Source organism: Mercenaria mercenaria, chromosome 7 (genome assembly GCF_021730395.1).
Source record: "Mercenaria mercenaria strain notata chromosome 7, MADL_Memer_1, whole genome shotgun sequence".
NCBI classification, from domain to species: Eukaryota; Metazoa; Mollusca; class Bivalvia; order Venerida; family Veneridae; genus Mercenaria; species Mercenaria mercenaria.
Window position 1 is genome coordinate 29080182 of NC_069367.1, and position 27684 is coordinate 29107865.

The 27684-nt window shown below is 35.7% G+C and overlaps 2 protein-coding genes and 1 long non-coding RNA gene across 3 annotated transcripts in view; 2 read left to right on the plus strand and 1 right to left on the minus strand.

The window, feature by feature from the left end:
• The window catches only part of LOC123554513 (sodium leak channel NALCN-like), a 76257-nt gene extending 58138 nt beyond the window's left edge, over window positions 1–18119 (plus strand). The window contains exons 30-39 of the mRNA XM_053547084.1: window positions 179–316; window positions 910–984; window positions 2499–2647; window positions 5678–5771; window positions 6071–6206; window positions 8187–8302; window positions 9952–10109; window positions 16099–16249; window positions 16984–17193; window positions 18108–18119. Of these exons, the coding sequence (XP_053403059.1) occupies window positions 179–316; window positions 910–984; window positions 2499–2647; window positions 5678–5771; window positions 6071–6206; window positions 8187–8302; window positions 9952–10109; window positions 16099–16249; window positions 16984–17193; window positions 18108–18119 (1239 nt within the window). The remainder of the gene's footprint in view (window positions 1–178; window positions 317–909; window positions 985–2498; window positions 2648–5677; window positions 5772–6070; window positions 6207–8186; window positions 8303–9951; window positions 10110–16098; window positions 16250–16983; window positions 17194–18107) is intronic.
• LOC123547023 (uncharacterized) lies at window positions 2968–4798 on the plus strand. Its single transcript, XR_008371660.1, has 3 exons — window positions 2968–3421; window positions 4014–4201; window positions 4463–4798. It is a non-coding gene; the product is annotated as an uncharacterized LOC123547023 (long non-coding RNA).
• A 5083-nt stretch (window positions 18120–23202) lies between the features above and the next one.
• On the minus strand, window positions 23203–24751 carry LOC123555518 (caprin-2-like). Its single transcript, XM_053547086.1, has 2 exons — window positions 24496–24751; window positions 23203–23582 (listed from the first exon to the last, which is right to left on the minus strand). Exons 1-2 carry the CDS (start codon window positions 24749–24751, stop codon window positions 23203–23205), a joined length of 636 nt encoding a protein of 211 aa, XP_053403061.1.
• Between the last annotated feature and the right edge of the window lie 2933 nt (window positions 24752–27684).

The window sequence follows — 27684 nt, forward strand, 5'->3', positions numbered from 1 at the left end:
CATTGACCAGTTTTACCTATTTACAATTCTTTTACTATCTGGATGAGTTTAGCATCCAGCAGTCTTTAGAAACAATAAGTTTCCATCACTAAAAATCATGATCGAGTATAAATAAAAATGTATTACTAATAACTTAAAAAAGTCCAAAATTTAATGTAGTCATGAATTTTGTGTATAGGTGATAATGAAGATGATAGCACTAACACCAGCTGGGTACTGGACAAGAAGGAGTAACAGATTTGATACATTTGTAACACTGATTGGTGTAATCTGGATATTTGTACACTTTGGAGTCCAGTTCTCAGAACATCCACGGGTAAGTATGATCATTTTCTAGCCATTATTTCTGTATTTCATTTGTAAAGTTGTAAAGGGGAACAAGAAAAACATTGAAGAGTTCTCCGATGGTCATTTAACAGTACTGCCTACAAATTCAATTTTTTCTGGTTCATGTTATAAGTGGGAAGTCATGGGTTCCAAACCTGTTAGCCGTAAGGATCTATACTTTTTACGTTGTAGTTTTTCCCATATATCCAACTCAGCAGTATTTGAAATGATTATCAAGCTTTGTTCATAATTAAGCAAAACATAAATTAGTAAAAACTAAATGTTATATTGATACTGGTTACAGATACTCAGTTTTATCGTATTTGGATCAGTATACTGTAGTTATCTATACTTAAGATAGGGTACCCATTATGATTTTCAGGAATTTTCGTTGCAATACTTATTCCACGTTATTTAGCTAAAATCACATTTTATGGAAAGGAAAAAAAGGTAAATGAATGGAACTTTTAGATTTTGATTGCAGGTCAAGTGCCTCACATATAACCAGTTTCAATTGTTTCTATAGTTTATATGTGGCTTTATATTTGAAACCAGATAATAATTTGATATCATGTGTTTCAGGAGGTTCACAGGGCAAGCTACATGTTTGGATCATGTGTTATTATTCTGAGGTTCTTCACAATTCCTGGAAAACAGGTAGGTTCTTTATCAGGTTGGTCAAGATTGTTTTTCAGCAACTAACTTACAAAAAAATGTGTAGCAAACTGAAATGAAGAATGTCGTCTATCTCCAAATTAGGCCTTATTAGATATTACAAGCAGAGGACTGATGCTTGAAGTATGTCACTGGACCCCAATATTGCACATACAAGACAAGCTGGGATTTTTGACACAAAGGTCCAAGGTTCTACAGTCAAGATTGAACACTAGTCTCAGAAAACAATTTTGTCATTAGTCAGTTTCAGGACAGTGGTCAGAAACTAACATACAGAGTTTCCCTTACAGAAGAAAAAGGCCTGCTGCGTACTCTTGCTGTGTACACACAGCGTATATGATGCGTACATGATGTGTACTGAAATCAAGGGCTTTAAATAGTACGCAGGATATACACCGCACATACACCGATAGTACGTTTGTAGTACACTTTTGACATGCAAATGAGCTCTGCCGCGTACTACTTGCTGCGTACATGCTGTGGACTACATAGTACACAGGATGTACGCTGGAGGAATTAAGTATGCGGGAAATAGTACGCAGCATGTACGCGGCACATACACTTTTCACATGCAAATGAGCCTGCGGTGTACTACCCCTGCGGCATACATGCTGTGTACTCCTGCGGCGTACATTCTGTGTACTCCAGGCCCATTCCTGCGGCGTACATGCTGTGTACTCCTGCTGCATACATGCTGTGTACTCTTGTGGCGAAACTGCTGTGATAATGTAAATTCCTTACCCCACCAACTTTCTTATGCAAATGCTGATCATTTGGACAGAAAAAAAAACAGAAAAAAGATAAGTGACATGCATCAATAAGTATTTACCCTTACCAAAAAAATGTAGATTGATGTTATTAAATAAATTAGTATGCTTTTCTTCATCCACTTTTCAATGAAATAAATCAATTTTTGTAGCATGTAATTTGGTAAACATCTGAAGAAAATGGCGTAACTGCATCAAGGGGAAACAACTTTAATGCAACTAAATATAAGTGTTATAAATTTCGAAGTATCTGCGGTGTACATGCAGTGTACTATTTTCTTGTACAAGTCCCTCCTGCGTACATGCAGTGTACTCCTTAAATTTTCAGAGTCTGTCCTGCGTACTTGAAGTGTACTAGTGACCTCCTGCGTACATGCTGTGTACTTGTCGAAATAGTACGCGGCATGTACGCGGCATGTGGTGTATGTAAAATGTACTCCTCTGGCGTACTACTGTGTTCGCGGCATATACACAGCAAATACACAGCATGTACGCCACAGAGGCTTGCTTCTGTAAGGGTTAAGAGACTAATATCTGAGCTCGGTTTTATCACTTTTACTAGTTTTCCCAAGAAACAGAAAAAACAGTTGTTAAGGTATTAAGTTGTTGTTTTTTTTCCCAACAATCGGGCTTAAGTAAATTGGGATAAAATAAATTAGGTATCTTCTATTTGCTTAAGATTGGTATGTAAGCAAGCAATGTAATATTTCACTTTCTCACGTTTTTCAGGCGACATTGAAGATGTTAATGCAGACTGTGTTGATGTCTGTGTTTAAAAGTTTCTTCATCATAATGGGAATGTTTCTACTCATGTTGTTCTATGCCTATACTGGTGTCCTGTTGTTTGGTAATGTCAAGTATGGATATGATTTGGGCAGGTAATGATCTAGAAATAAGAACAAAGGAGTTTCGTCTTGTTTTCTATTGATGCTCTTCTTGAATGATAATTAGTGTTAAATGTTCATTGTCACCAATTTTTTTAATGCCACTGATTCAAATGTTCAAGGTGAGCTATTGATTTAGAGGGATAGACAGTTGTCCATCATCAACAGTTTTACCTTGTTCTATAAATGAAACTTGAGAGTGTTTCATATAAATTCAATACCGAGTCATCTGGTGCCAAAAGTTTGGCTACCGTAGAAAACCTTATAAACAGTCTGTAGAGACCACTTTTTCTACTTGATCTTTTTATGAAACAATGTTAGAATGTTAGCCCTCCTGGTTAGCCCAGTAGGGAGAGCACAGATCTATGGATCACGGGGTGGTGAGTTGATCCCTGCTCTCACTGGCTACTCGCCAGGCCCTTCCCCAGCCGCATAAGGCGCCGCGCTACCGCGGCGCTTAAAACACGAATTATAGCTTCCCGCAGCGCTTAAATATCCCGCACGGTGCCTCAATTATTAGCGCAGCGTCTTAAATCAGTAAGCGATTTCATCCCCGTGAAATACCTCAGGTAAAGTTTATGAATACACAGTGTAGCTGGCTGTTTACCGTGTACTGATAAGGGTTTAAATACGACACGTGTTGATGAAAGTGTGTGTTTTCACAAGTTTGCGGTTAATTGGAACAGGAGTGATTGGAGTATAATTAGTTAAGGATCATAATTAGTCTATGCAAAGAAATGGGATAACAGTTGGCGGCGGCATGCATGGGTAAGTTAATTGTTATCGTGTAATAATTAGCAGAGAAAGGCAACTGTATGAAAACGACCAGTGATTGTTTGAAGTTTGAAATCATTGTTCTGGATGAACGGAAGCAAACTTTTTCAAGGATGTTTAATTACTATTGTTTAAGGTGCTATTAATTTCTAAATATTAAACTTTAACAACTATGATATTTTTGTTTCACTTTGCTTTTGTATCTCTCAAAGTAAACATGAAAAGACCAAGTGATACAAGTTTCAGTGAAATAACATAATTTAGGGCAGGTTACCTTACCATCATTCCTGGGAAAGACCAGTTCCAAATAAACTGCCTACTTTCTCACGTAAAGAACCGGGCTAGTCGGTAAAAGGGATGAATGAATTCTATTCTGCTGCTTTTCAAGGAAGTCAATATTTCTATGCGAAAAAAACATTGATTTGTTTAGAATCTCTATTTACTGAATATATTTACAGCATCATGTATGGTCCAAAGAATTTTAGAAGAAAAAAAACAAGAAACTTATCAACAACAAAAAAGTTATGATTCATTTTGTCAAGTCATTGAAACATGTCATTTTATTGTAACTTGTGTTTCATTTCAGGCTCTTTCAACACACTTTTCCATTGAAGAAGACTGGGCAGTTATTGAATGGGCACAGGTGAAAGCCACCGTTACCACAGATGAACACTTTGAGCACAATGGAGTGGATTATTGGTAATCTGTCCGAGTCTCACCCAAACCTGTGCAAAGTCGCTACAGTGGGACTGCTTCTACCAACCTCCACAGCTGGTGTGTATACATGTTCTTTCTGAAACTTGCTGCTTGCAGTAAAATACATAGTTAAACTTGAAATACAGAACCTGCTTCTCTGTGTAAAAAAGCTGCAATAGTGTTGTTAACAAGCACACATATTTAACAGAAATACTGTTGCAATTCATTGTGCAAAAGAACAAAAGATAAATGTCAAATCTTAGGAAATTTTACAATATAAATCCATCCTTGGTTATCCTTGCTCTGGGAAAATTAAAAATACTTTTTTTGTACTTTCAGATTGTGAGAGAGGTTTCAGCAGTTGAATGTGTAAAGACCACCCACCATTCACCAGTGAGCATGAAAGTGCTTAATGCCTTACTCATGGTGTCCATGCAGGGACAAAAATTGAATGACTTTAATTTCAGTGGTGCAGTAAAAGAATGGCACAGTGCCAATGACAGACACTTATATAAAAAAATGCCTATATATAGATGTGTTGTTAGTGTTAGTACAAAAGAAGTGGAAGGACATATGTGTTGTTTCGAAAATACTTATAAAAGAAGTGGACATCTGTGTAGTGTATATGATATATTGATGGTTATATGATTATGTGAAAATGTAGAAGTAATGAAATACATGTTGTTGTGTTTTTTTTGCATATGGTATACTTAAAAAAGCACCATTTGGGTTCGATTTTTTAAAAAAATTCAAACACGGGAGGGGAAACCCCCTCTCGCACCCACCCCTTATCCCGCCACACAAACTTTACCCCAGCGCCTTAAAAAATTTCTGGGGAAGGGCCTGCTACTCGCATAAGAAATGTTGACTCTGAAGTCATTTCACCCTCAACTTCTGATTCAGGCAGAGAAGTTGGAAGTTACTTGCAGAGAATAGGTTAGTACTGGTAAAGTGTCCAGGAATACTTAACCTTTACCCTGCTAAATTTCTAAAATGGACTGTCCATCATTCAATTTCAGCAGTATCATTTCTCTTTCAAAGGGGTGTTTACTGAAAATTTACTGACTGAACAGCAACCAATGCATGGTGTGCAGGCTGATCATGGTCTGCACTGGTTGCAGAGGCAGAATCAGGCCTAAAAGCAGGCTAAAGGTTGACTGAAATCCTTTAGAAAAATGGTGCTGACCCAAATAAAATAGTCTTCATAAACTCCAGGTCGGGTTTAAAAATAGGGCTTCCATTTTCAAAAAACTAGGCCACCATGTTTAATTGTAGGAAAATTTTGTCATTTGTTATTTTATGAAATCTTGACCAAGTTAACAACTGGGTCATGTGGGATAAAAAAACTAGGTCACTAGGTCAAATCGTAGGAAACCAGGATTGTCAGTCTAGAAATCTTAATTTTAACATATTGTCTATGTACTCTGAAGAGCAAATTAGTTTAACATTAGTGGGTATTTAAGTTATAAATTTAGACTTCCTTTCTTCTTAAATTTTTTACAATTTCTGTCATCAGATAAAATATGTGTGTATCATAAATAAATTATTTTGCAGGCATGCCAACTTTAAGACCACATCAAGTGCTATAGCCCTGCTATTCCGTATTGTTACTGGAGAAGATTGGAACAAAATCATGCATGATTGTATGGTAAGTTTAGCCTTTTTCTTACACTGAATAACCCAAGGCTGCTAAGGATATAGGACTTTTACAGAGATGATTAGAAAATTCTGTATGTATGTATCTCTCTGAATCTTAAAAGTCTGAAACTATCTGCTGGTCAGTTCTAAGGCTGAAGAAGCTGATTTGTAGAACATTTACTGTAATGTTACCAAGAAACATGTATTAAAGTAATTTTGATTAAAGAAAATAGTGAGAAAATGTACACTGTTATAGTCATTCTTCTTTTCTTTTGATGTCTTTTTGATATAATTTCTACTTATTTGCAGGTAGCGAAGCCATTCTGTAGATATCGTCCAGGAAACAGTTTCTGGGAGACCAATTGTGGCAACTTCACAGCCTCTCTGATATTCTTCTGTTCTTTCTATGTCATCATTACATACATTGTCCTCAACCTACTTGTTGGTAAGTTTGTCAGCTTTGAAATGAATTTACTGAATAAAATATGTGCTATTTAAGTGATATATGAGCCGTGCCATGGGAAAACCAACATAGTAAGTGTGTGACCAGCATGGATCCAGACCAGCCTGCGCATCCGCGCAGCCTGGTCAGGCTCCATGCTGTTCGCTTTTAAAGCCTATTGGAATTGGAGAAACTGTTAGCGAACAGCATGGATCCTGACAAGACTGCGCGGATGCGCAGGCTGGTCTGGATCCATGCTGGTCGCACACCCACTATGTTGGTTTTCCCATGGCACGGCTCATATATTAACCTTTAGTCTGCAGCCGGCAAGTGGTCCTGCCTTTGTGACCAGTGCAGACCAAGTGCAGGCTGATCATGGTCTGCACTGTTAGCTGTTCAATCAGTAAATTTTTGGTGAACACACCTTCGAATAATAAATGGTTCTGCCCAAACTGAATGACAGACCAGTCCATTTTAGAAATTTAGAAAGGTAATGGTTAAGTGATATATATTAAGAAGGTCTGTTATCATGACCACAGTTTTTAGATTTTATACCAATATTTTAGGTTATTTAACATTGTTCTATACAACAGGGCAATATATTTGGATGAGTACCCATTTGAAAAAAAAAACATATCAGAAAAGCAGACACCTAGCTTGCCTAGACTTTGAACCTATGACCCCACAATTGCATGTTTTAAGCTCTGTCTATTGAGCTAGCACTATGAGAAAGAGGAACATTAGTTCCCTGCAAACAAGATCCTATGTTTAAAGTTGGTTATTGAATATAAATGAGTATGCAGTCAAACACTAAGGGCATACATACTGTCTAGTAAACATCATATTTTGTGCACAAAATGAGCAGAAATTTACAATTTGTCGCTACAAGACAAAGAATGTAAAATACAGTCGAACTTCGATGGCTCAAACTCGAGGGTCCCGTGGAAATTAGTTCGAGTTTTCCGTTGTTCGAGCCATCCAAATGGCGGCCATTTTGAATTTGGGAATTCGAGGGCATGGTGTGTTACAAACCTTACATCGTAATTAATATATTGTCATTGTACCTAAATGTGTGTATGATATGATCATAAATAAAAAATGAACGCTGAAATATGCTTATTTTCAAACTTGATATAGATACGAAAATAAAACACAGATAAAACACTAATATAATTATAAGAATTTCAGTGAAGACAGCATCAAATAGAAAAACACGAATAACAAACCTTTATGAATCATAGTTCAGTACAAATATTATCAAATATATTGCTTTCCAGTAGCCGATTTAGCTATCTCCCCGTTTCCGGGTCCTTTAAAATTACTAAGTTGTTCAGCCATGCCAAAGCAGTATAAAAGTTGACATCGGATCTCCCGATTTTATGCAGAGAAAAAAAATAAAGACAGACACTGCTCAATTATTTTAGATAATTTTATTCCTATTAATCAAAGCCCATTAAAGCATTGCAGTGAACGAAAGTCACTTTGTTTAATTTGTTTGTGGTATACCGACGCTAATTACATAAGCATGTGAAAATTACGCACGCGCCGGTTAAAGGGGAAGCTTGGAGAATGTCAGGCAGAGGTGTGAAAAACTTCGTAAACACAAGCCATTCCGGCGACAAATTGTCTGTTCGACTGAATAGGTGTAATTATCTCTGTAATTAAGCCAAGGGGACCACCAAATGAGTTCGAGAGTTCGAATTTTCGAAGTTCGAGCGATCCGAGGTAGAACTATATAGAATAAAGAAGGAATAATAAATTCGGGACCGGACGAAGTGTTCGAGCGATCCCAGGTGTTAGAAAGATCCGAGTTCGAGCCATTGAAGTTCAACTGTACATTCACCTTTAAGGATGATATGCCTGGAATTCTTTATATATTTAAAGTCAGTACCAAGGTAAAGACATACAGTTTTCCTGATCAACATCAGATATTTGCAAATCTTTCACAATGAAATTGAAGTAATTTTTTTGCTTTTATTTTAGCTATCATCATGGAGAATTTCTCGTTGTTTTACTCCAATGAAGAGGATGCTCTGCTGAGCTACAATGATATAAGACAGTTTCAGAATACGTGGAATATGGTAGATGTTAATAGAAAGGTAAATGTCTATGAGTAATTAACTTCTCACCTACCTGTTTGGCTTTGAGCCCTACTCAGGTCATCATGTGTGTAAGCTATCCAGCTGTCTAGTAGAAACAAATTTTAAGTTCACCTGAGCCAAAGGCTCATGTTGAGCTTTTGTGACCGCTCAATGTCTGTCGTCTGTCCTTCAACATTTTCTAAAAAAAATCTTCTTCTTGAAAACCACTGGGACAGAATTACATGAAACCTCACTGGAATGATCCTTGGGTGGTCCCCTTTCAAAATTGTTCAAAGAATTGAATTCCATGCGGATATCTAGTTGCCATGGCAACCAAAAGGAAAATCTTGTCCAAAACCACAAGGCATAGAGCCTTGATATTTGGCATGTGACATCATCTAATGGTCCTCTATGAAGGTTCTTCAGATTGTGCCCCTGGGGTGAAAAGAGGCCCCAGCCTGGGGGTCCCGAGTTTTATATAGACTTATATAGGATAAAACTTTAAAAATCTTCTTGTCTAAAACCACATGACCTAGGCCTTTGATATTTGGTATGTAGCATTGCCTTGAGGTCCTCTACTAAAATTTTTCAAATTATAACCCTGGAGTGAAAAGAGGCCCTGCACTGGGGGTCGCGAGTTTTACATAGACTTACATAGGAAAAAGCTTAAAAATCTCCTTGCCTGAAACTGCAAGGCCTAGGCTTTTGTTATTTAGTATGTTGCATTGCCTGGTGGTCGTCTACCAAAATTTTTCAAATTATGCCCCAGTGGTGAAAAGAGGCCCAGGCCTGGGGATCCCAAATTTAACATAGACTTATATAGGGAAAAAAAAAACTTCTTGTCCGAAAGTTCAAGGCTTAGGCCTTTGACATTTGTTATGTAGCATTGCCTAGTGGATGTCGGACGAAGTTGTTTAAATTATCCACTGGGGTGAAAAGAGGCCGCGCCCTGGGGTCACTTGCTATATGAGTGATATAGGAAAAAATACTTAAAAAATTATTAGATCATATTTCCTAGACTGTTTTAATATAATTACCTGATGACCCCAAGTGATTAGGGGTCACCTGACTGTGACCTTGACCTACTGACCTACTTTCTTGATTTTAAGATATAGCCTTGAAATTTGAATGACATGTACAGTTTTGCACTCCGATTTTAAAACTGACTTTCAGTGACCATGAATATGACCTACTGACCTACTTTGTAATATTTTAACATCAGTTTTGACATTTCAAACATGTGGCTCATATTACTTAGGTGAGCGATTCAGGGTCATCATGACCCTCGTTCTACTTAGTTTACTTTGAGGAGCAAATTTTTCTACCTAACTGTCTTTCTAAAATGAGTTTTTCTACTTAGATGCCTGTACCTAGGGTCTTCCTCTACCATTTACCTTGTCAGATAAACAAAGTCCAAGAAAATATGACTTTACAACATCTATAATACATTTCAGAAAACAAATGTGTAAAATTTGACTTGGCTTGTGTTAAAACAGATTTAGAGCATTGCTAATATAACCTCTCAGTTAATTTCAACAGGCTTTTCCAGTTCCCAAACTTTAAACAGGATAATTTTTTTGAACATCAGCGCTGATAAATTATTGGAACAAATTATATTTAGAGTAAAGCATTAAAATACAGATAAAAAAGTGGATTATTTTTTATAGGGTGTGGTACCAGTAAACAGAGTGAAGTACCTGCTGAGATTGTTAAAGGGAAGACTGGAAGTGGACCTTGAGAAAGAGAAACTGCTGTTTAAACACATGTGTTATGAACTCGAGAGGCTTCATAATGGTGCAGATGTTACCTTCCATGATGTTCTTAGGTGAGGGAAAAATCCTTGACATGCATGTTTACCTTTTGTCATTTAGGCTAGAAACATGGATTTAAAAGATATTGGAACTACAACAGTTAACTGCTTACCAAGTTGTCACTTCACATTATAAAATAGTTCATAGAATTTGTTTTAGAATTTTCATACCCTTTTTATGCCAAAGGAATGAGAGTCTGTGACTTAGAAGCATGATTGCCTGTTGTCAGTAGATGACCCATTTTGTTATATGCTCAAAGGGACATATTATTTTATGACACAGGTGTCTGTCTGTCTGTCCATCCGTTAGCAATTTCATGTCCGCTCTGTAAGTCTTGAAACCCCTTCAAGGTTTCAAGAATTGACACAAATTTTCTACATCAGACAACATGCGACACATGTTTTGGATGGCTTGCTTCAAGGTCAAGTCACACTTAGGGGTCACCTTTGTTTCGTGTCCGCTCTGTTACTTTTTTACTGCTTGAAGGATTTTTAAAGAAGCATGGCACAAATGTTCACCACATCGAGACAATGAGCAGAGCAAATGTTTTGGATAGTTCGCTTCAAGGTCAAGGTCACACTTTGGGTCAAAGGTCATACCTTTGGGCGTATATTGCTCCGCATTGTGGTGCTCTTGATAAGGGGGTAAATATGTCAAAGTTCATGGCCATGGAGGCATTTAGACTGTATTCCAGTCAGTACCAAGAGAATGCTCTATAGGATGATTGTCTGTGACCCCCATTGTTTTGTTTGGTAGTCAGTAAATTAGAGATCAAGTGGCCTTGAGATTGAGAACAGGCTCTGTAGTTGTCAATTTTCATAGCAATGGTTGCCTGTGATAACTTGGGGAAAGTTCACATGGAAGCTCTAGGGAAGAGTAGAAACCGACACTATTCTTGATAACCCACACGGCGGGGTAGGGTTAAGTGGTTCCTTGCTTTTCATCACAGCGCTCAATGTGCAGGGGGAAAGCAGTTTTACATATTACTAGGGCCCAGTTTTTTATTGGTCAGTTACTTTACTGATGGGAGCAAGTATCATTTACACAACAGCCTACACTTCTCTAGAGTTCCGATGTGGACTTGTCCTTGATGACCATATTGTTTTGGTAGCATTTGATCAAAGTTCAAGGTCACAGTGACCCCTTCTGTTTGCAATACTTACATTTTACGAACTGCATGCCTAGAGACTCTAGACAGATATTATGGTTAAACAAGTAGTTCATGTTTTATAAGGAAAAATACAATTCATCAGTTACATCACAAGAGATTCATAACAGGGATATAATTAAACAGAAGACAAGTTTAACTCTCTTTTTTTATTTCACCAAGAGATGAAAAGTCTAACACATTTTGAATTACATGTCTGATATAAGTACCCCTGTGAAGGTTGTATACCCCCATCCAGCTATTTTAGTATCAGCAGTGTGTGAATTCCTTACCCATACATCATCACCTATGCTTAATTGCATAGCTACTGTCACAGAGCCTTGGTCAAGCTGGTGCACATTTGCACCACCATGGCCTAAAATTGCTGCAGACCGCAAACCATTTTTTACAAGAACAGCATTAAATTCAGGTTTCTGATCACACCAGCTACAAATTGATACAGAAAACAAGTAAAGTCCAGATTTTGGAGCAGTAAAAATTCCAGTTGCACTATGATAACCTCCACCAATGTCCAGTAACTCTGTCTCAAATACAATTGTTTGGGCTACACCTAAATGTGATGGAATGCAACCACACCAGCATTAGTGCTTCTTTGCAGGAACTGGTGTTGACCTTCAGAATAAATTTGACTTGCAGATACATCAGCCACAGAGATATCGTTTGGTGCAATTTCGACATGTTTATCATATTTATACTTCTGAAGCTCATTTACTTCCTTATCAATGTCAGCCAGTGTTGCTTTTAACTGTTCATTTTCTTTAACTTGTTTGATCATGAAACTTGCATGAATCTGTTCTTTCTTTTCGATCTCTGACCTTAGTGCTCCTATTTCAGTATGGTGTTCACTTGTAATGACTTCGGTCCTATCACCGGTTGCTTTTAATCTCTCAATATCTGTTTGGAGGTCAGTTATGGTTCTGTCTTTCTTTACTAGTGCAGCGGCTTGAGATTCTAGATTTTCTGCAAGTTTGGTGATAGTTTTCTGCTGTACATTCAACATCTGTTTCTGCTCTTGAAGGTCCTGGATAATTGACTGAATAATTGATGATTTCATGAGATCTGGAAAAATAAATTATTTGTTTGCCCTTGAATTTTATCCATAAGTTTATAGCCTGCTGTCTTTTCTGCCTAGTGGCCATCCTATATCTCATACAAAGCCTTTCTATTTTTATTTTAGAAACTTTGATCAATTTTTTAGCTCGACTATTCGAAGAATAAGTAGAGCTATCCTACTCACCACGGCGTCGGCGTCACACCCTGGTTAAGTTTTTTGTACCAGTCCACATTTTGACAAAGTCTTTTGAGATAAAGCTTTGAAACTTTCAACACTTGTTTACCATCACCATGTCCAGTTATAGGCAAGAGTACATAACTCTGTCAAGCATTTTGACTGAATTATGGCCGCTTTTGACTTAGAAATCTTGGTTAAGTTTTTCGTATCAGTTCATATTTTGACAAAGTCTTTTGAGATAAAGCTTTGAAACTTTCAACACTTGTTTACCATCACCATGTCCAGTTATAGGCAAGAGTACAGAACTCTGTCAAGCATTTTGACTGAATTATGGCCCCTTTTGACTTAGAAATGTTGGTTAAGTTTTTCGTACCAGTTCATATTTTGACAAAGTCTTTTGAGATAAAGCTTTGAAACTTTCAACACTTGTTTACATCACCATGTCCAGTTGTAGGCAAGAGTACATAACTCCATCAAGCATTTTGGTTGAATTATGGCCCCTTTTTGACTTAGAAATCTTGGTTAAGTTTTTCGTACCAGTCCACATTTTGACAAAGTCTTTTGAGATAAAGCTTTGAAACTTTCAACACTTGTTTACCATCACAATATCCAGTTGTAGGCAAGAGTACATAACTCCATCAAGCATTTTGACTGAATTATGGCCCCGTTTGACTTAGAAATCTTGGTTAAGTTTTTCGTACCAGTTTATATTTTGTGTAAAGTGTTTGACATATGGCTTTGAAACTTTTATATCTATTTCAGTATAATAGTCTCTATCAATAGGCAAGAGTACGTAACTCTCTCGTCTTTTTTGGCTGAATTATGGCCCTTTTTGAACTTGGAAACTGGTTCTGTTTTGTATATGTCCATGTTTTGTCAAGACTATTTGACATATGTCTTTTAAACTTTAAACACTTGTTTATCATTATGATTTCCATCTCTAGGCAAGAGTACATAACTCTGACAACTATTTTGACTGAATTATGGCCCTTTTTGGACTTTCAAATTCGTTCAGTTTTTTTTACAAGTCAGCATTTTGTCAAAACTATTTGAACTGTGGTTTTGAAACTTTTAACACTAGTTTATCAACATGATTTCCATCTGTAGGCAAGAGTACATAACTCTGTCAACTATTTTGACTGAATTATGGCCCTTTTTGGACTTGGAAATTAGTTAAATTTTTCATATAAATCCATGTTTTGCCTAACATATAACTTAACATATTTGCCATCATGGTCACACATTGCCATTTAGTGCAAGACTAATCGAAATCCACAAATAAAGGAACATTTTTTGTTTAATCCATTTTTTTGTTTAGTCTGAAAATCTATGGAAATATTTTGACCCCATTCTTCAATCAATTCTTCGAATAGTCGAGCGCGCTGTCATCCGACAGCTCTTGTTTTGTCTCATTGTGATATTGAAGGGCCAAGGTCATACTTCATACATTCAAATTATATATTAAAAAGGTTTACCATCTTTTATGGCGTAAAGTTGTCTAAAACATGTGTAGTGATCAATTGGAATATTATAATCCTCAATTACTTTTAAATAGTGCAATTATGAATTTAATTATTTGTTGATGGAAAACACTGATGTAAAGATGCAAGTCTTGGTCAAGCTTGGATTCAGTGTTGTTATATTTTCTGGTCCTTTGGGACCATGGCGTCCATTTAACATATGTGTAATAGAATTCCGTGCACTAGTGCTAGGGGCCGTGAGAAGTGTTGCACATTTCATTACCTCTCTTGAACGGACTCAATTAAACTGAGTCTGCTATTATTCTTGGTTGCATTCTTTGCTTCCAAAGGATCTTTTTTACAGATTTTATTATTTTTCATATTCTGACTTGACAAAATTGCTCTCTAACCCACCTTTACATCTAAAAAACATCACAATTCATTAAGCTTGAAACTGTCTTACCATTATTTTCCAATGCTTCAATTTTATTCTCAAGTTGCCCATAGCAGCAGGCAAAAATTAAGACACATAAAAAAGAATATGAAGAAAACATCATTCTGACTGTTACAGAAGAACAATCTGAAAGACACTGTTTTCTTATATAAGAGTACAAATATAGTGTATATGTATCTCTTATGACCTTAAAGTCAAACTAAATAATTTAGATAAATTCAAGGATATTGAGGTTATAGATACAGTCAAACCTGTCTATAGTGATTGCCATTGAGAAATTTAAAAATAGCCATCTTTACCAGTCATCCTTGATCAAAGTATAAAATAGGCTGCAAAAGTTTTAAAAGAAACTAGAGGTGCTACAGATTAAGATGGTCCGGTTATCAAAAGGACTTTACCACAGATTTGACTGTACAGTTCAGTGGAATACAGGCAACTTTTTTTTTGGCTCGCCTGCTTAGCTCAATAGGGAGGGCACAGATCTATGGATAACAATCCCCAGGCGAGACTGTTCCCTGTGGCTATTTGATAAAAAAGATATTTCGTCTGTAAGTATTTGTCCTCCACCTCTGACATGTGGGGAAGTTGGCAGTTTCTTGCAGAGAACAGGTTTGTACTGGTACAGAATATCCAGGAACACTCAGTCTGGTTAAGTTAACTTCCTGCCATTACATAACTGAAATATTGTTGAAAAATGGCGTTTAACCGGAAAACAAACAAACAAATGTACAGCTTTTGTTATCTGATAAAGATTTCATCTAAATCCTATTGAATGTAGCATTGGAGTTCATTGGTATTCTAAAATCCTTTCTTCTCTAAATTTATGCAAGCAACTTGATGCTTGAAATTTTAGAAATGTGGAAATTCCTTTGCTATGTAGACATTGATAAGAATAGAATCTTGCTTACCTTTGTTCAAATTACAATAACTAAGGCCATTGTTCTCCATCTGATGTGGGAAAGTTGTTGATGACTTGCAGAGGACAGAAACAGTGATTTAGGGCAAACAAACAACCAAAAAAAAAGCATTAGAGCATCACACCTGTTCCCAGTAGTATTTTGTACTGCCTGTATTTGTGCACTATGTTCCAGGATAGTGCTGGGTCCAAATGATAAAAAAATACTAGAGAGTCTTGAGAAGTCTTAGGTCGAACACCACCAAAAGCATCACAGTAGAAACAGATTTGCTGCTTTTTCTACATTATGTTGTCCCATTGATCAGTAAAAGCCATGGAGAGTTTCAGATTTATGGTCTTGCATATTGTACTGTTAATAGTGTGAAATCATTTAATTTCATGGATATGGGATTTTGTTGGGGGGGGGGGGGGTTGCCAAATTGGCTATTTTGTTAGAATATGAATTCATGGTTTTGAACATAAAATGAATGAAACTAGGAAATAATAAAAGTGAGGAACAACACGTCAAACATCGAGTCAAATTTAACTCATTTTAATCTACCGGTTTCGGTTATTTACCATAACCTTCATCAGGATATGATTTTGTTTCTTGGTTGGGATGAAATTTCAAAGATTGAGTCAGCTATAAAATCCATGAAAATTTGTCATTTTAGAGTAACCAATATGTATTGTATCAGTATGGCTTGAGCAATACACATCCATATCACTTAGGTTGAACATCACTAAAAGTATAATACCATCTCAAAAACAACATATTATCATTTCTTTTTACAGTATGTTGTCGTATAGATCAGTAGACATCAGGAAGAGTTTACAGCTGGAAGAATTGCTGGCTAGAGAAGACCTAGAATATTCTATAGAGGAAGAGGTCGCCAAACAAACCATCAGAAACTGGCTTGATAAATGTCTGAAAAGGATCAGAGCTGTAAGTAGAAGGTGCAAAATAAAGTAGGTTTTTGGGGTGTTTTTTTTTTCTTCAATATAGAATATTTTATTGAACCTGTGAAATCAGCAGGTCTGTTTTCTTCATGTTAATATTGGGCTTGATGATCGTAGATCTTGTTAAAATGTTGTCATAGCTAGAAATGTTTCTAGCTTTAAAATTAGGGTTTTTATAATTTTACCAGGTTTCCAGTATTTACTGTCTTCTGTACCTAATCAGCTGATTTATAAGTCTGCAGGTCACTGACCTTGAGAGTGAATACAGTTTCCTGTCCAGATTTGAAAAAAATGGATGTGGTTACCAAGTTTCATTCTGTTAGTAGCTCAAATTAACATAGCTTTTTATAATCACATACATGTCAAGTTCCCTGGACAATTTTCCAGGAGATATCAGTTGAAAATCCAGGAGTTTTATCGACAGGCATTTTTTAGGAAATTTTAGGTCAAATATAAAACTGTAAAACAGATTATAGATCTAAACCATTTCCTTCCTGACTTCATTAACTGATTTGGGCAATGGTTTCAGGGGTTGTAATTTGCATTTTAACGCTTATCATGCTGGACACTACTGATTCTGCCTTTGCGACCAGTGCAGATCATGATCAGCCTGCACATACATGCAGTCTGATCATGATCTGCACTGTACGCCATTCAGTCGGTAACTTTTTGGTAAGCACTTCTTTTAACATTAAATCACCCCAAAACATTTTATTTCAGAAAAATCATTCAAACCTTATATCAAATCTACGTGCCATGAATGAGCCACTATTCACTGTAACAGAACTCCCAGCAAGTCTGGCTGACAGCAGTGAAGAGAGTAAAGATGAGGCTCCAGTTAACCCCTCAGCCCCTAGGAGTCGGAAAAAGGGAACAGTGGAACTAAATCCACCAAATATTCACATAGAACCACCACCACCCTCTTCAAAGGTAAGGAAGATGTAGATCCGTTTCTAGATCTGTTTTATGTATTTAGAAAAATAAAATATTACATGATAATTCCAATAAACGCTTGGGTTGTGAAAATGAAATATTAATAATAATCTGTTTAATGTCTGGCTTATTTGCTGAGTTTTTTTTAGCAGAATTGTTTTCTTTATGAGGCTAGGGTTTCACTGAATTACAAAGTTTTCTAAGTCAGTGCAGGTATAGAATATATGGCTTATTCTCTTTGTAAGATTGATGGAAAAATGTATTCATTTATGTGTGATAAACATTTTTGCCTATTTTGTATTGAATTTGTTGATAATGCATGTAAACAAACAGTATTTTTATATTTAGTATTTAATTTTTTGAACTTAATTTGCCATTTGTATACAATTTGAAATAGACTTTGTGTGTTTATGGATATTTGTTTACAAATTCAAATAAAATTGACTTTTATTTATTTGAGACATTTTGCTGTACAATATTTCAGGTAAGACATTAGGAGCAGGGTTAAGCCTGGGTCATCTAAGTGACATACCATCGGAATATAACGGTGAAGGAGGCAGTGAGTCATCTACGCTTGTTGGACATCATGTATCAACCGATGTGAATTCTTGGTGGAAGGAACAATTGTTTGTACTTGAAAAACGGGAATAATTTTCCAGAGTGATAACTAAATCAAAATAAAATAAGGAGGCCAGTGAGTTATCTAAACTTGTTGGACATCATGTATCAACCTAGGTATATTTTTGATAGAAAGGTCACTTTTTTCATCCTGATAAATGGGATTAAAGTGATCATATGTCGAATGTTTCTAGACATAAACCCTAAACTGAAGGAACAGTTATTCATGCATACAGGTCTAAAATAGATTTTATTCATTGTTTTTGATACAGACATTGTTGTTTTTTTGACAGTTTGTGTTGTGATAAAATAGAAACAGAGGTTAGAAAGTGTTGTGCAATAAAATGTACAAGCTTATTATGTTGAATTTACAAAGTAGGTATGAATATATGCTGGTATTTCTTATCTTTTGCAATGGTGAGAGTTTATTGGACAAGCAGGTCTTGTCAGAACTACTAAATTTTTTATTTATATTTTGAATATGAAGGTTTTCATGCTTTTCTGTCCAGGGTCTTCACAGCATTATTTTATTCTCCAAAGAAAATTATGATTATAGCAGTTTTTCTTCTTGGGCAAAATAACTTAAATATGTTTTTAATCAAAGGCTCATAAACTGTCTATTAGTTATGTATTCAAACTGTAATCTGAGGTTATAGAAAGGATTACAAAGACATGTTTAATTAAATACTAGTATAAAAGGTAACAGTAAATTGTTAATATAGTGTCACCACTTTGGCATGCATTGATTTATGAGACACCTTTGCCTTGTGCACATTTATCTCCAATATCCATTGGCACCAGACAATTGGTAACCTTTCTAAAACTAGGTAAATATAGCGACTTGCCAACCAATCACATAATGAATCCAAGTGGGGCAACTGTTGCCCTCCTTTTCCGGAAGTGAATGCCTAATACCACTAGGCCACTGTGTATGGTAAATAGTAATCTTTTAATATTTCACAGCTCAGTGTTTTCAATGTCCTGTTTTGGAAAGGTAACGGTTTTAGGTGGGGTAGGTAAAAATTATGTGACCAGCCCATTTTCCAAGACATTTTATGCTTCTTTGATGGAAAAACCCACAAAATTAAGACACTGTGTCTTTGAAAACATTCTTTGTGCCATGGTTGTTTATTTTCAATTTTGACTAAATTAATAGACTAAGGTAAAGATTGATGTCTCTGAAACAATTTTGTACATACACAATATTACAGGTACTTTTAGCAAGTCCCATTAGCTATAAGTTGCTTTCATGGCCAAAGCATGGTCATAAACCTTTTGGCCTCTTTCAGTATTTGTTAGCCCAGTTTTGTTTAAAACTTGTAATAATACAAACACAATGACATTTAGCATCAATATGTCAAAAACAAAATGAGTCACGATTAGATTTTGGGTAAGCATGGCTTTTGACCTCTTGGTTGTTCAGACTTTGTCAAAAGTTTAACATGTACATGAATAAAAGCTAATTTAAATTAGCTCGAGTTTGAACTTTTCGTTTGGGGTGATGTGTATATATAACATGGAGAAAATTACTTGAGTGATTAAAATAATATGGATAGTAATGTGTGTGATATGACAATTCTAACCAAATATCTTTATGTATAGGATCAAATAGGTTTATTTCATATACAAATGTTGGAAAGATTTGATGAAAATGTTCTTGTTTTGAAATGCTAATAAGATGAATTTGTTAATAAACAGTGTTTAGAAAAACTATGTTGTACATTTTTGTTTGTATGCTTCAGTTTTAACTCTTATTATGCTGGACACAATTGATTCTGCCTTTGCGGCCAGTGTAGATCATGATCAGCCTGAAAATCTGTTCAGTCTGATCATGATCTGCATTGTTTCGACATTCAGTCAATATCTTTTTGGTAAGCACCCCTTTTAATAGTTAATGGTATTGTCCAAATTGAAAGATGGACACGTTCATTATATAAATTTAGCAGGGTAAGGGTTAATAGTTTCTTGAAGATAATTGCAATTAAGAGTCATGAATTTTTTTTAGAACAACTAGTCCATATCTTAACAAGTATTATTCTTGAAACACTACCACCTGCCTATAGAATTTATGAAATAATATCTCGTATGAAAAATCTGGAGTTTCTGTAATATCTACAAAGTGCAGGTCATTAGATGTGCTCATGATGAATTAATGTGACTACTAACCATCCGTGTCTGTTGCCTGTCCTAATTATTTTCAAGCAAATATCTTAATTTTTTGGTAGAAATGTATTAAATGTGTCATTTTTAATTCGATTTGGACACACTTGATTGCTAGGTTTCTTCTAAAGTACAGTTTAATGTCATTACTGCATTAAGAGATCGAAGATTTTCGTGTCTTTTAAATTTTGATTTAATATTTATGTTCAGATATGCTTGTGTAATAGTTCTTTAGTGAATCCTAAATGGATGATAATACTGTCACATGCCGAAATGGGAAACATGCATTTGTCCATGCTGAACCAAGTCCTAATTTTGATCCAGTTTTTTGTTTAAATATTCTTCAATAGAAGGTCCTGGTTCCCATGTTGCCTAAATGAGTAATGAAACCAGTCTTGTATCAGCAGCATCTCATTGGTTGATTCTAAGTCAGGTCTTGAAATTAGCCGTCAAGCCTAGATGTAGGATATCGGTGTCAAATATTTCCTTTTTTGCAACTCTATATGTAATGCATATACACTTAAATGTTTGCCAAATGTTACAAACCTTTACAAGAGCACAAGAGAAATCATAAAAAAATATATAATTTTGAAGTTTAAAATAGGTCATAAATTCTGCCTTCAAACATTGATAAATACAGGCAATGACCTCTTTTGTTTGTATTGGACTAGTGTAAAATGCAAGCTGTTGATGAACTCTTGAATGACCAGCTGGTTCTCCCCCAACAGTAAAGATGTGATGTAGACTATTTTTAGCTAGACAATTCGAAGAATAGTAGAGCTATCTGGACTCACCCTGGCGTCGGCGTCAGCTTCATCGTCCAAATTTGGTTAAGTTTTTGTATAAAGCAGGTATCTGAGCAACCACTTGTGGCAATGGATTGAAACTTCACACAGTGATAAACTGACTTACATTCAAAGGTTCCATAACTCTTATTTTGCTTTTTTTTACAAAATTATACCCCTTTTTCGACCTAGCAATATTTGGTTAAGTTTTTATATGTAAGCTGGTCTCTCAGTACCCTCTAATGGGAATGGATTGCATCTTCACACTTGTTCACTATATTGATCTGACTTGCTATGCACAGGTTCCGCATTTTAAAACAATTGTACATAAATGCTCCTTGTGTGACCCTCTACCAAGATTGTTTAAATTATTCCAATTCGTCAAAAACACATAGCTGCCAGGGGGCGTGGTCACTTTTACCTATATATGTATATAGTAGAAACAGAAAATCTTCTCGAATAAACCTGTTAGCCCAATTTTAAAATAATTTCACAAAAATTGTCCTTGTGTGACCTACAAATAGTGTTCAGTTTTTTTCTGTTTCATCAACAAACATGGCTGCCAGAGGGCCTGGTCACTTTTCATCAATAATTTCTTTCAACATCTCCAAAACCACTGAATGGATTTTGATGAAACTTTACACAAATGATCTATAGCCCTCTTTCAAAGTTGTTAAAATGGTTCCGGTTCATTGAACATATGGGTCTTTTTGGTTAAAAGTAGGGTTTAAGCTATCAGACTTTACAAATATTTTTCTCTAGAGCTTTGATATTTGGCATGTGGGTTTGACTCTCTACCATTTTTGTCAAAATTTTGTTTACTATAGGCTTATATATAAGAAACTTTGAAAATCTTCTTTGAATCAATAAACGCTAGAGCCTTGAAATTTGGCGTGTGATATCAAAGTTGAACTGTTTAAATTATTGCCCTAGGTTCAAAAATGTGTGTGGCATGCATATAATATAGGCTAACATAGAACCTAACCTATACTTGTTCCATTACGTTATACGAACACACTTGAAACCTTGTATACAGGTGAGCGCTTTAGGGTCAATGACCCATTTGTTACAAAATTATACCCATTTTCTAACTTAAATGTAGCAGTTTTTGGTTAAGTTATTGTAATGTAAGCTTGTATCTCAGTAACCACTGATTGGAATGGATTGAAACTTCACTCACTTTTCCACTGTGATCAGCTGACATGCATTCTACAGGTTTCTTAACTATTTATTGCATGTTCACAAAATTATGCCCCTTTTTAACTTTTATATCAATTCAATTGACAAGGCTATTGAATAGTCGAGAGTTCCCGTCCTCCGACAGGTCAACAAGAGCTGTCTATTGATAGCATGCTCGACGATCATAAGGATTGTCAGTAAAATGGATCTTCTAGATATTCCAAATTCATGTAAGAGTTATGGGACTTGATGCCGTAACCTTGTGTTATTACCGATAGTAATGTTAGTATCTAAAATGGTTAAAATCACGATACTGTACAAATGTACTCTTTGAAAAACTTTTAACCATAATTTATGAGACATAAACTGACAATATTATACCAGTCCCAATGTGTTGCACTGTATGTGCTGGTATATAGGCTGTCAATGAAGCATTGATTTTTGTAAATGCAACATTGGTAGTGTTGCCGGCCTGTCTGTATAGCTAGGCGCCTTGTATTTTAAGAGCATAACTGAAAATACTGCAGACGGAAATACACCACTTGTCACACTGATGAACATCGTTGCTATGAGCAAGAACAGCAAGTTTCAATGGATTATCGTTAGTAATAAAGAAGATATTGGACTTCATAAAAACTTTAACCATGGCAGACGCCGGTACCTGGTTGAGTGCAACAGCCTCCTTACACTTTCATCAGCTCAGTTAAAATGTACAAAATTGGCATGTCTTGCATAGCTGTTCGAATGGTGAAGAAGGGTGGCATTGCACATGTCATTCTTAGGGTTTGGTCACAAAACCATTACACATCGATTACCTAATATGAGTACATTGATCTTGTGATAAGAAAGTAGGATGGATGGATGAAGCTCATTTACTCCAAAATTTTCAGTCTGTAAATCTGCTCAAATAATCAAATTACTAGAATCACAGACTGGAATTTATCGAAACTTCACATGAAGCTTCACAACCAGGCTAGATGCACATGTCATTGGTATGTCCCCATAGGATTATTTATTGTAGAGTTATGGTCCTTCTGGGGAGTATTCATTAGTTTCACCTATTTCATTGTTTGATGAGGTGTCCTATATAAGCTTTCTCAAATGTACCGAATCAGAATGTTGTCTTAAAATATTCAACAACATGTTAAGACTCACAAAAACTTTTTTTTTCAAATTACATTTCAGCGATTAAAACCCCAGTAAAACTTGTATAACCCCAGCCACCAATGGAATTGTCAGTTATGTGAGAACTCCTTGCCCACACCTAATCACCAGCATTTAATTGCATCGCAACAGTAACAGAACCCTGGTCTTGTTTTCCGGAACCTCCGTGTCCACAAGCTGATGCCAACCAAGCTCCATTCTTCACAAGTCCAACATAGAATAAAGGTTTTGGATCAACTCCACTTACTATTGATACTGAAAATAAATACAGTCCACCTATGGGTGCTGTAAAAATTCCAGTATTACTGTTATAGCCTCCATCCAAGTTCAGACGAACAGTCTCGAACACAATTGTTTGGTCTCTACCAAGACGATGTATTCCTTCAGACTTTTGAACAATTGCATGGAAGTCAATTATTGTCACAGTTCCATTTTGCTCTCCTACATTTCTGCTGGAAATGTGTGTACTGTCTGGCATATCTGGAAAAGATAAACAAGTACATGAAATTCTTTTTCAAGTAATGTTTCACCCCTTGGTTTGAGATTAAACTTCCCACAATAACATTAACATAGAACGTTATATGTCCTTGTTATTCTGCATTTGGCAAAAACTAGAAATAGACCTTGCTTTTGTAGTTCAAAGATCACATCGACATTGAAACTGAAAACAGCTTACACTCAATAATTATAGAAAGCCTTACCCTTTAGTCAGTAAATATTATAGAATGATTGCCTGTGGTTAGATGACCTCTACTGTCTACTAGAGATCAAAGGTCAAGGTCACACTGATCTTGAGATTGAAAATAGTTTCACTTTAGCAACAAAAGAACCCTTAGGCCTTCGGTTGTCATATGTAATGTGGATATGTAAATGCGATCAATAGATGATCCCTATTGTTTATTAGGTCAGAAGATCAAAGGTCAAGGTCACAGACAGCTTTAAGCTTTAAATGGTTTCTACTTAATAACTACAGAATGTTCTAGCCTACAGTCATTAAACTTCATAGGGCAATTACCTGTAGTCAGTTAAATATTTCTTTAGATTTATAATTTAGGTAAGTATGTCAAAAGATCACATTGACCTTGACATACAATAGGAAATTGGAACATTGTGACAAAGTTTCGATGAGATTTGGTCAAAATTGTATTGACAGATGAATTGTTGATGACAAACAACACACCACCGATACAGAGTGGTCACAAAATCTCGCCATTATCGCATGTCAAGATGAGCTTAATATCTCTTCTGTATCAACAGCTTTACATAGTACATGTACATCAAAAAAATCATATATTTACAAGATAAGTTTTCTTTTTATATTAGTGGATCGAAAACATTTGGCCGTGCGGTTTTGTTCACGGAACTTCTTAAAATAATTCCCACTCACAAATACCTGTATTTTCATTATGTATTGCCTGGTTTGACTTTAGTTTTCTTTTCTGTACCCTCTTGTTTCCACCAGAGGTAGGTATTTGTTTTTTGTTTAGTTGAGTCATTACATTTCTCTTTTTGTTTTCTGCGGGGATGTTAGTCCTATTCTCATCTGCATGAACGTCCAAACCTATTCCATTACATCCATCTTTATCTTTGGTCTTGTACTGCTTTAAATGATTCAGTTCAGCTTTCAGTTCAATCATTTCTTCTTTCATTTTTTTCTGACTCTTCAGATTGCTTCTTTGTATTTACTTTCATGCGTGCCAAATCTTGGTCTCTCTGGACTGCTGTGGCCTTCTGCTTGTTTATCTCTAGCTTTACCGATGTCAGACTCTCTTCGTTTCTCTCATTCGTTTTTGTCAGTTCCGCTACATGTCTTTTCAGAGAAGATATTGTTATATCTTGCTGTGTCAACTAGCTGTATAGGCTTTTAGCGTTTCTGTAAGGCTGTTGATCGTCTTTTGTTGCCCTAAAACACTTTCCTTAAAATCTTTGAATTCCTAGATAAGGGACTGAATAACTGCAGACTTGGCAATATCTGAAAGGTACAAAACCTTAAATTATCAAAAGTGGGTTAAAAGTGGCTAAATTACTTAATCAATAAGTGATTATTTCTGATGATCTGTGGTAATGCTTTTTTAAGCAAAGTGACATGGATTTCGAGAAGAACTTTGTGCCTCATTTGTTATGTGTTATTTTGATTCCTTCAAGAAAAATATTGTTCTTACAGTAAAATTGCACTCATTGTCTAAGCTTTGAATTTTGAACCAGAAACTGTTTTCAATATCAAGAAACCATAACCTTTGACCTTATGACCTGCAAAACATTAGAGATCATCTTTTGACCACTGGCAATAATTCTGCAAAGTTAAATGCAGCAGACACAAGTGTCTTTAGTATTTATGAAGAATAACCAGTTTTCAGTCCCGAGCTCAAAATGACCTTGACCTACTGATCTATGAAATATAAGGGGTCATCTCAGATAACTACAAAATCTTCCTCTGAAGTTTGCAAGCAGTAAATCATAGCGTTTTTTTTCTTCAGTTATTGAGTGGAAATAAGGTTTTAATCTCGAGGTCTCTGTGACCTTGACGTTTGATCTCATGATCGCCTAACAACAGAGGTCATCTGCTGACAAAATGTAATCGTCCTGTGACGTTTTGGTCGACATTAAATCTCCCGTACTGAGTGTACGCACACATTGAACGTACACTGTAAAACCTATGTTAAACCTAACCCTAACCTTTAATCATTATAGAACACTCAATACGTGCGTACATCCAATAGGAGCGATTTAATGTTGGCGATGACGTTTTACAAGTGAATGTCAAAATATTCTATACTTATTTAGTGGAAATAATTTTCAGTCTCAATGTCACTTTGGCTGCTATCTTCAACATACGGAGAGCCAAAACTATAGAAGTCATTTAATGATCACACATAACCATCCTGATATTACTTCTGTAAACTGTATGCTAAAGCATTTTTCAGTTATTGAGCAAGTCTTTCTTCAGATTTAATGTCACTGTAAACTTTGATCTATTAACGGATCTTCAACTGGCTACATGCAATCATTCTATGAAGTTTAACTATTGTGAGACCAAGCATTTCTTGTTATTGATCAGAAATCTAATTATCTACTGACTGCCTAGAGATTGACAGACATACAATGAGCAAGCCAATATACCCAGTTTGGAGGGGAGCAAAATATCTTAAAGGAAGGAGAGAGGGTGGAGATTCTACTAAATAATATACAGGCATACAATATTCAAGAAAATTAAACAAATATGTGCAACATAAAAGTTAAGATTTGTTATGCACTCTCTTGATGAAGGCCCATATGTCTGGTCCTACCAAGTGAAATCCTAATCCTATGCAATATACATTTTGCCTAAACTTTGGTCTTAGCCAGTACTAAGTAAAATCGTAAACAAAACTGTAGTTGCAAAACTTTGCAATCTGAATAGCATTCATATAAAGTTTCATGATGATAGGTCAAATACATTTTGAGATAAACACAACACAAATGCCAGATGGACTGACGGACTGGCAGACTGATAGACAGACAAGGGCAAACCTAAGTGCTCTCGCATCAAAAATGGTTGTAATATTTGAAAACATACATGTCTGGTGGTATAAAGGTAATAACGTACAGTTACCTGCCCCTCGTTACCCAGCTAAAGGAAGTTAATCCGAGAGAAAAGATGTATCAAATTTCATGATAGATTTGTTTAACATGTTAAAAATAGAAATCTTGAGCTTCTGAAAGTAACCAAATTTAATAGAGCCGATGTGAATGAAGAGAAAGAGGTTAGTTATTGCTGGCAAATAATGATTTCTTTTGCAAATGACTGTCTATAGATTTGTACAAAAAGTAGGCTTAACTGCTTCACTCCAGTTAAATGCAATACACTATTAATTCTGACGGATGTGACGACAAAAGAAGCATGTCAACATATCATTTACTAGGGATTTTTGTGTTTCGCTTGATAGATTTTTTTTTCAGAGAAGATATTTGCTTTTGTCTCCAAAACATCGTGTCAAAGCATTGCATTTATGTGTTTGTATATGTAACTCTATGGGAAATTAATTGTACTTTGGGGCCTAATATTTCGGCGGTATTCCATTACTACTACTTATTCACCCTATATTCCAATAATGGTAAATAGATATATGCCAAAAACCTTTATCGAAATTTTCATTTTGAGTCTGTCTATACCAGGGTCAAGCACACTATTTATTTCAATTGTTTTCGAGCCTACAGTGCACAAGATAAAAAGATGACTTCACATAAATTAAAAATAAAATAAAACAAAATATAACACTTGCTAAAGCAAGAATTGATGTGTATTTTTCGAAAGTGAAAAGAAAACCTTTTTGTTCCAGTGCATCAACTCTATCCTGGAGGATTCTGTTTGACCAAGAGTTACTTTGGCCTTCAGTAAAACACAAAAATCCCAGTAAAAATGCAAATTTCTGGTAATAAGGAGACATCTTTATTTTATCTTTTATGTGCGACAAGGATGGTCCTTTTCTCATAAGACAAAGTTAATGAATTAGGGAATAAATGTTGAAAGAGGTCTTGAATTATAAAAAAGTTTAAGGTCGCTATATGCACATAAGATTAGAGCAGAACAAAGTCTGACTTG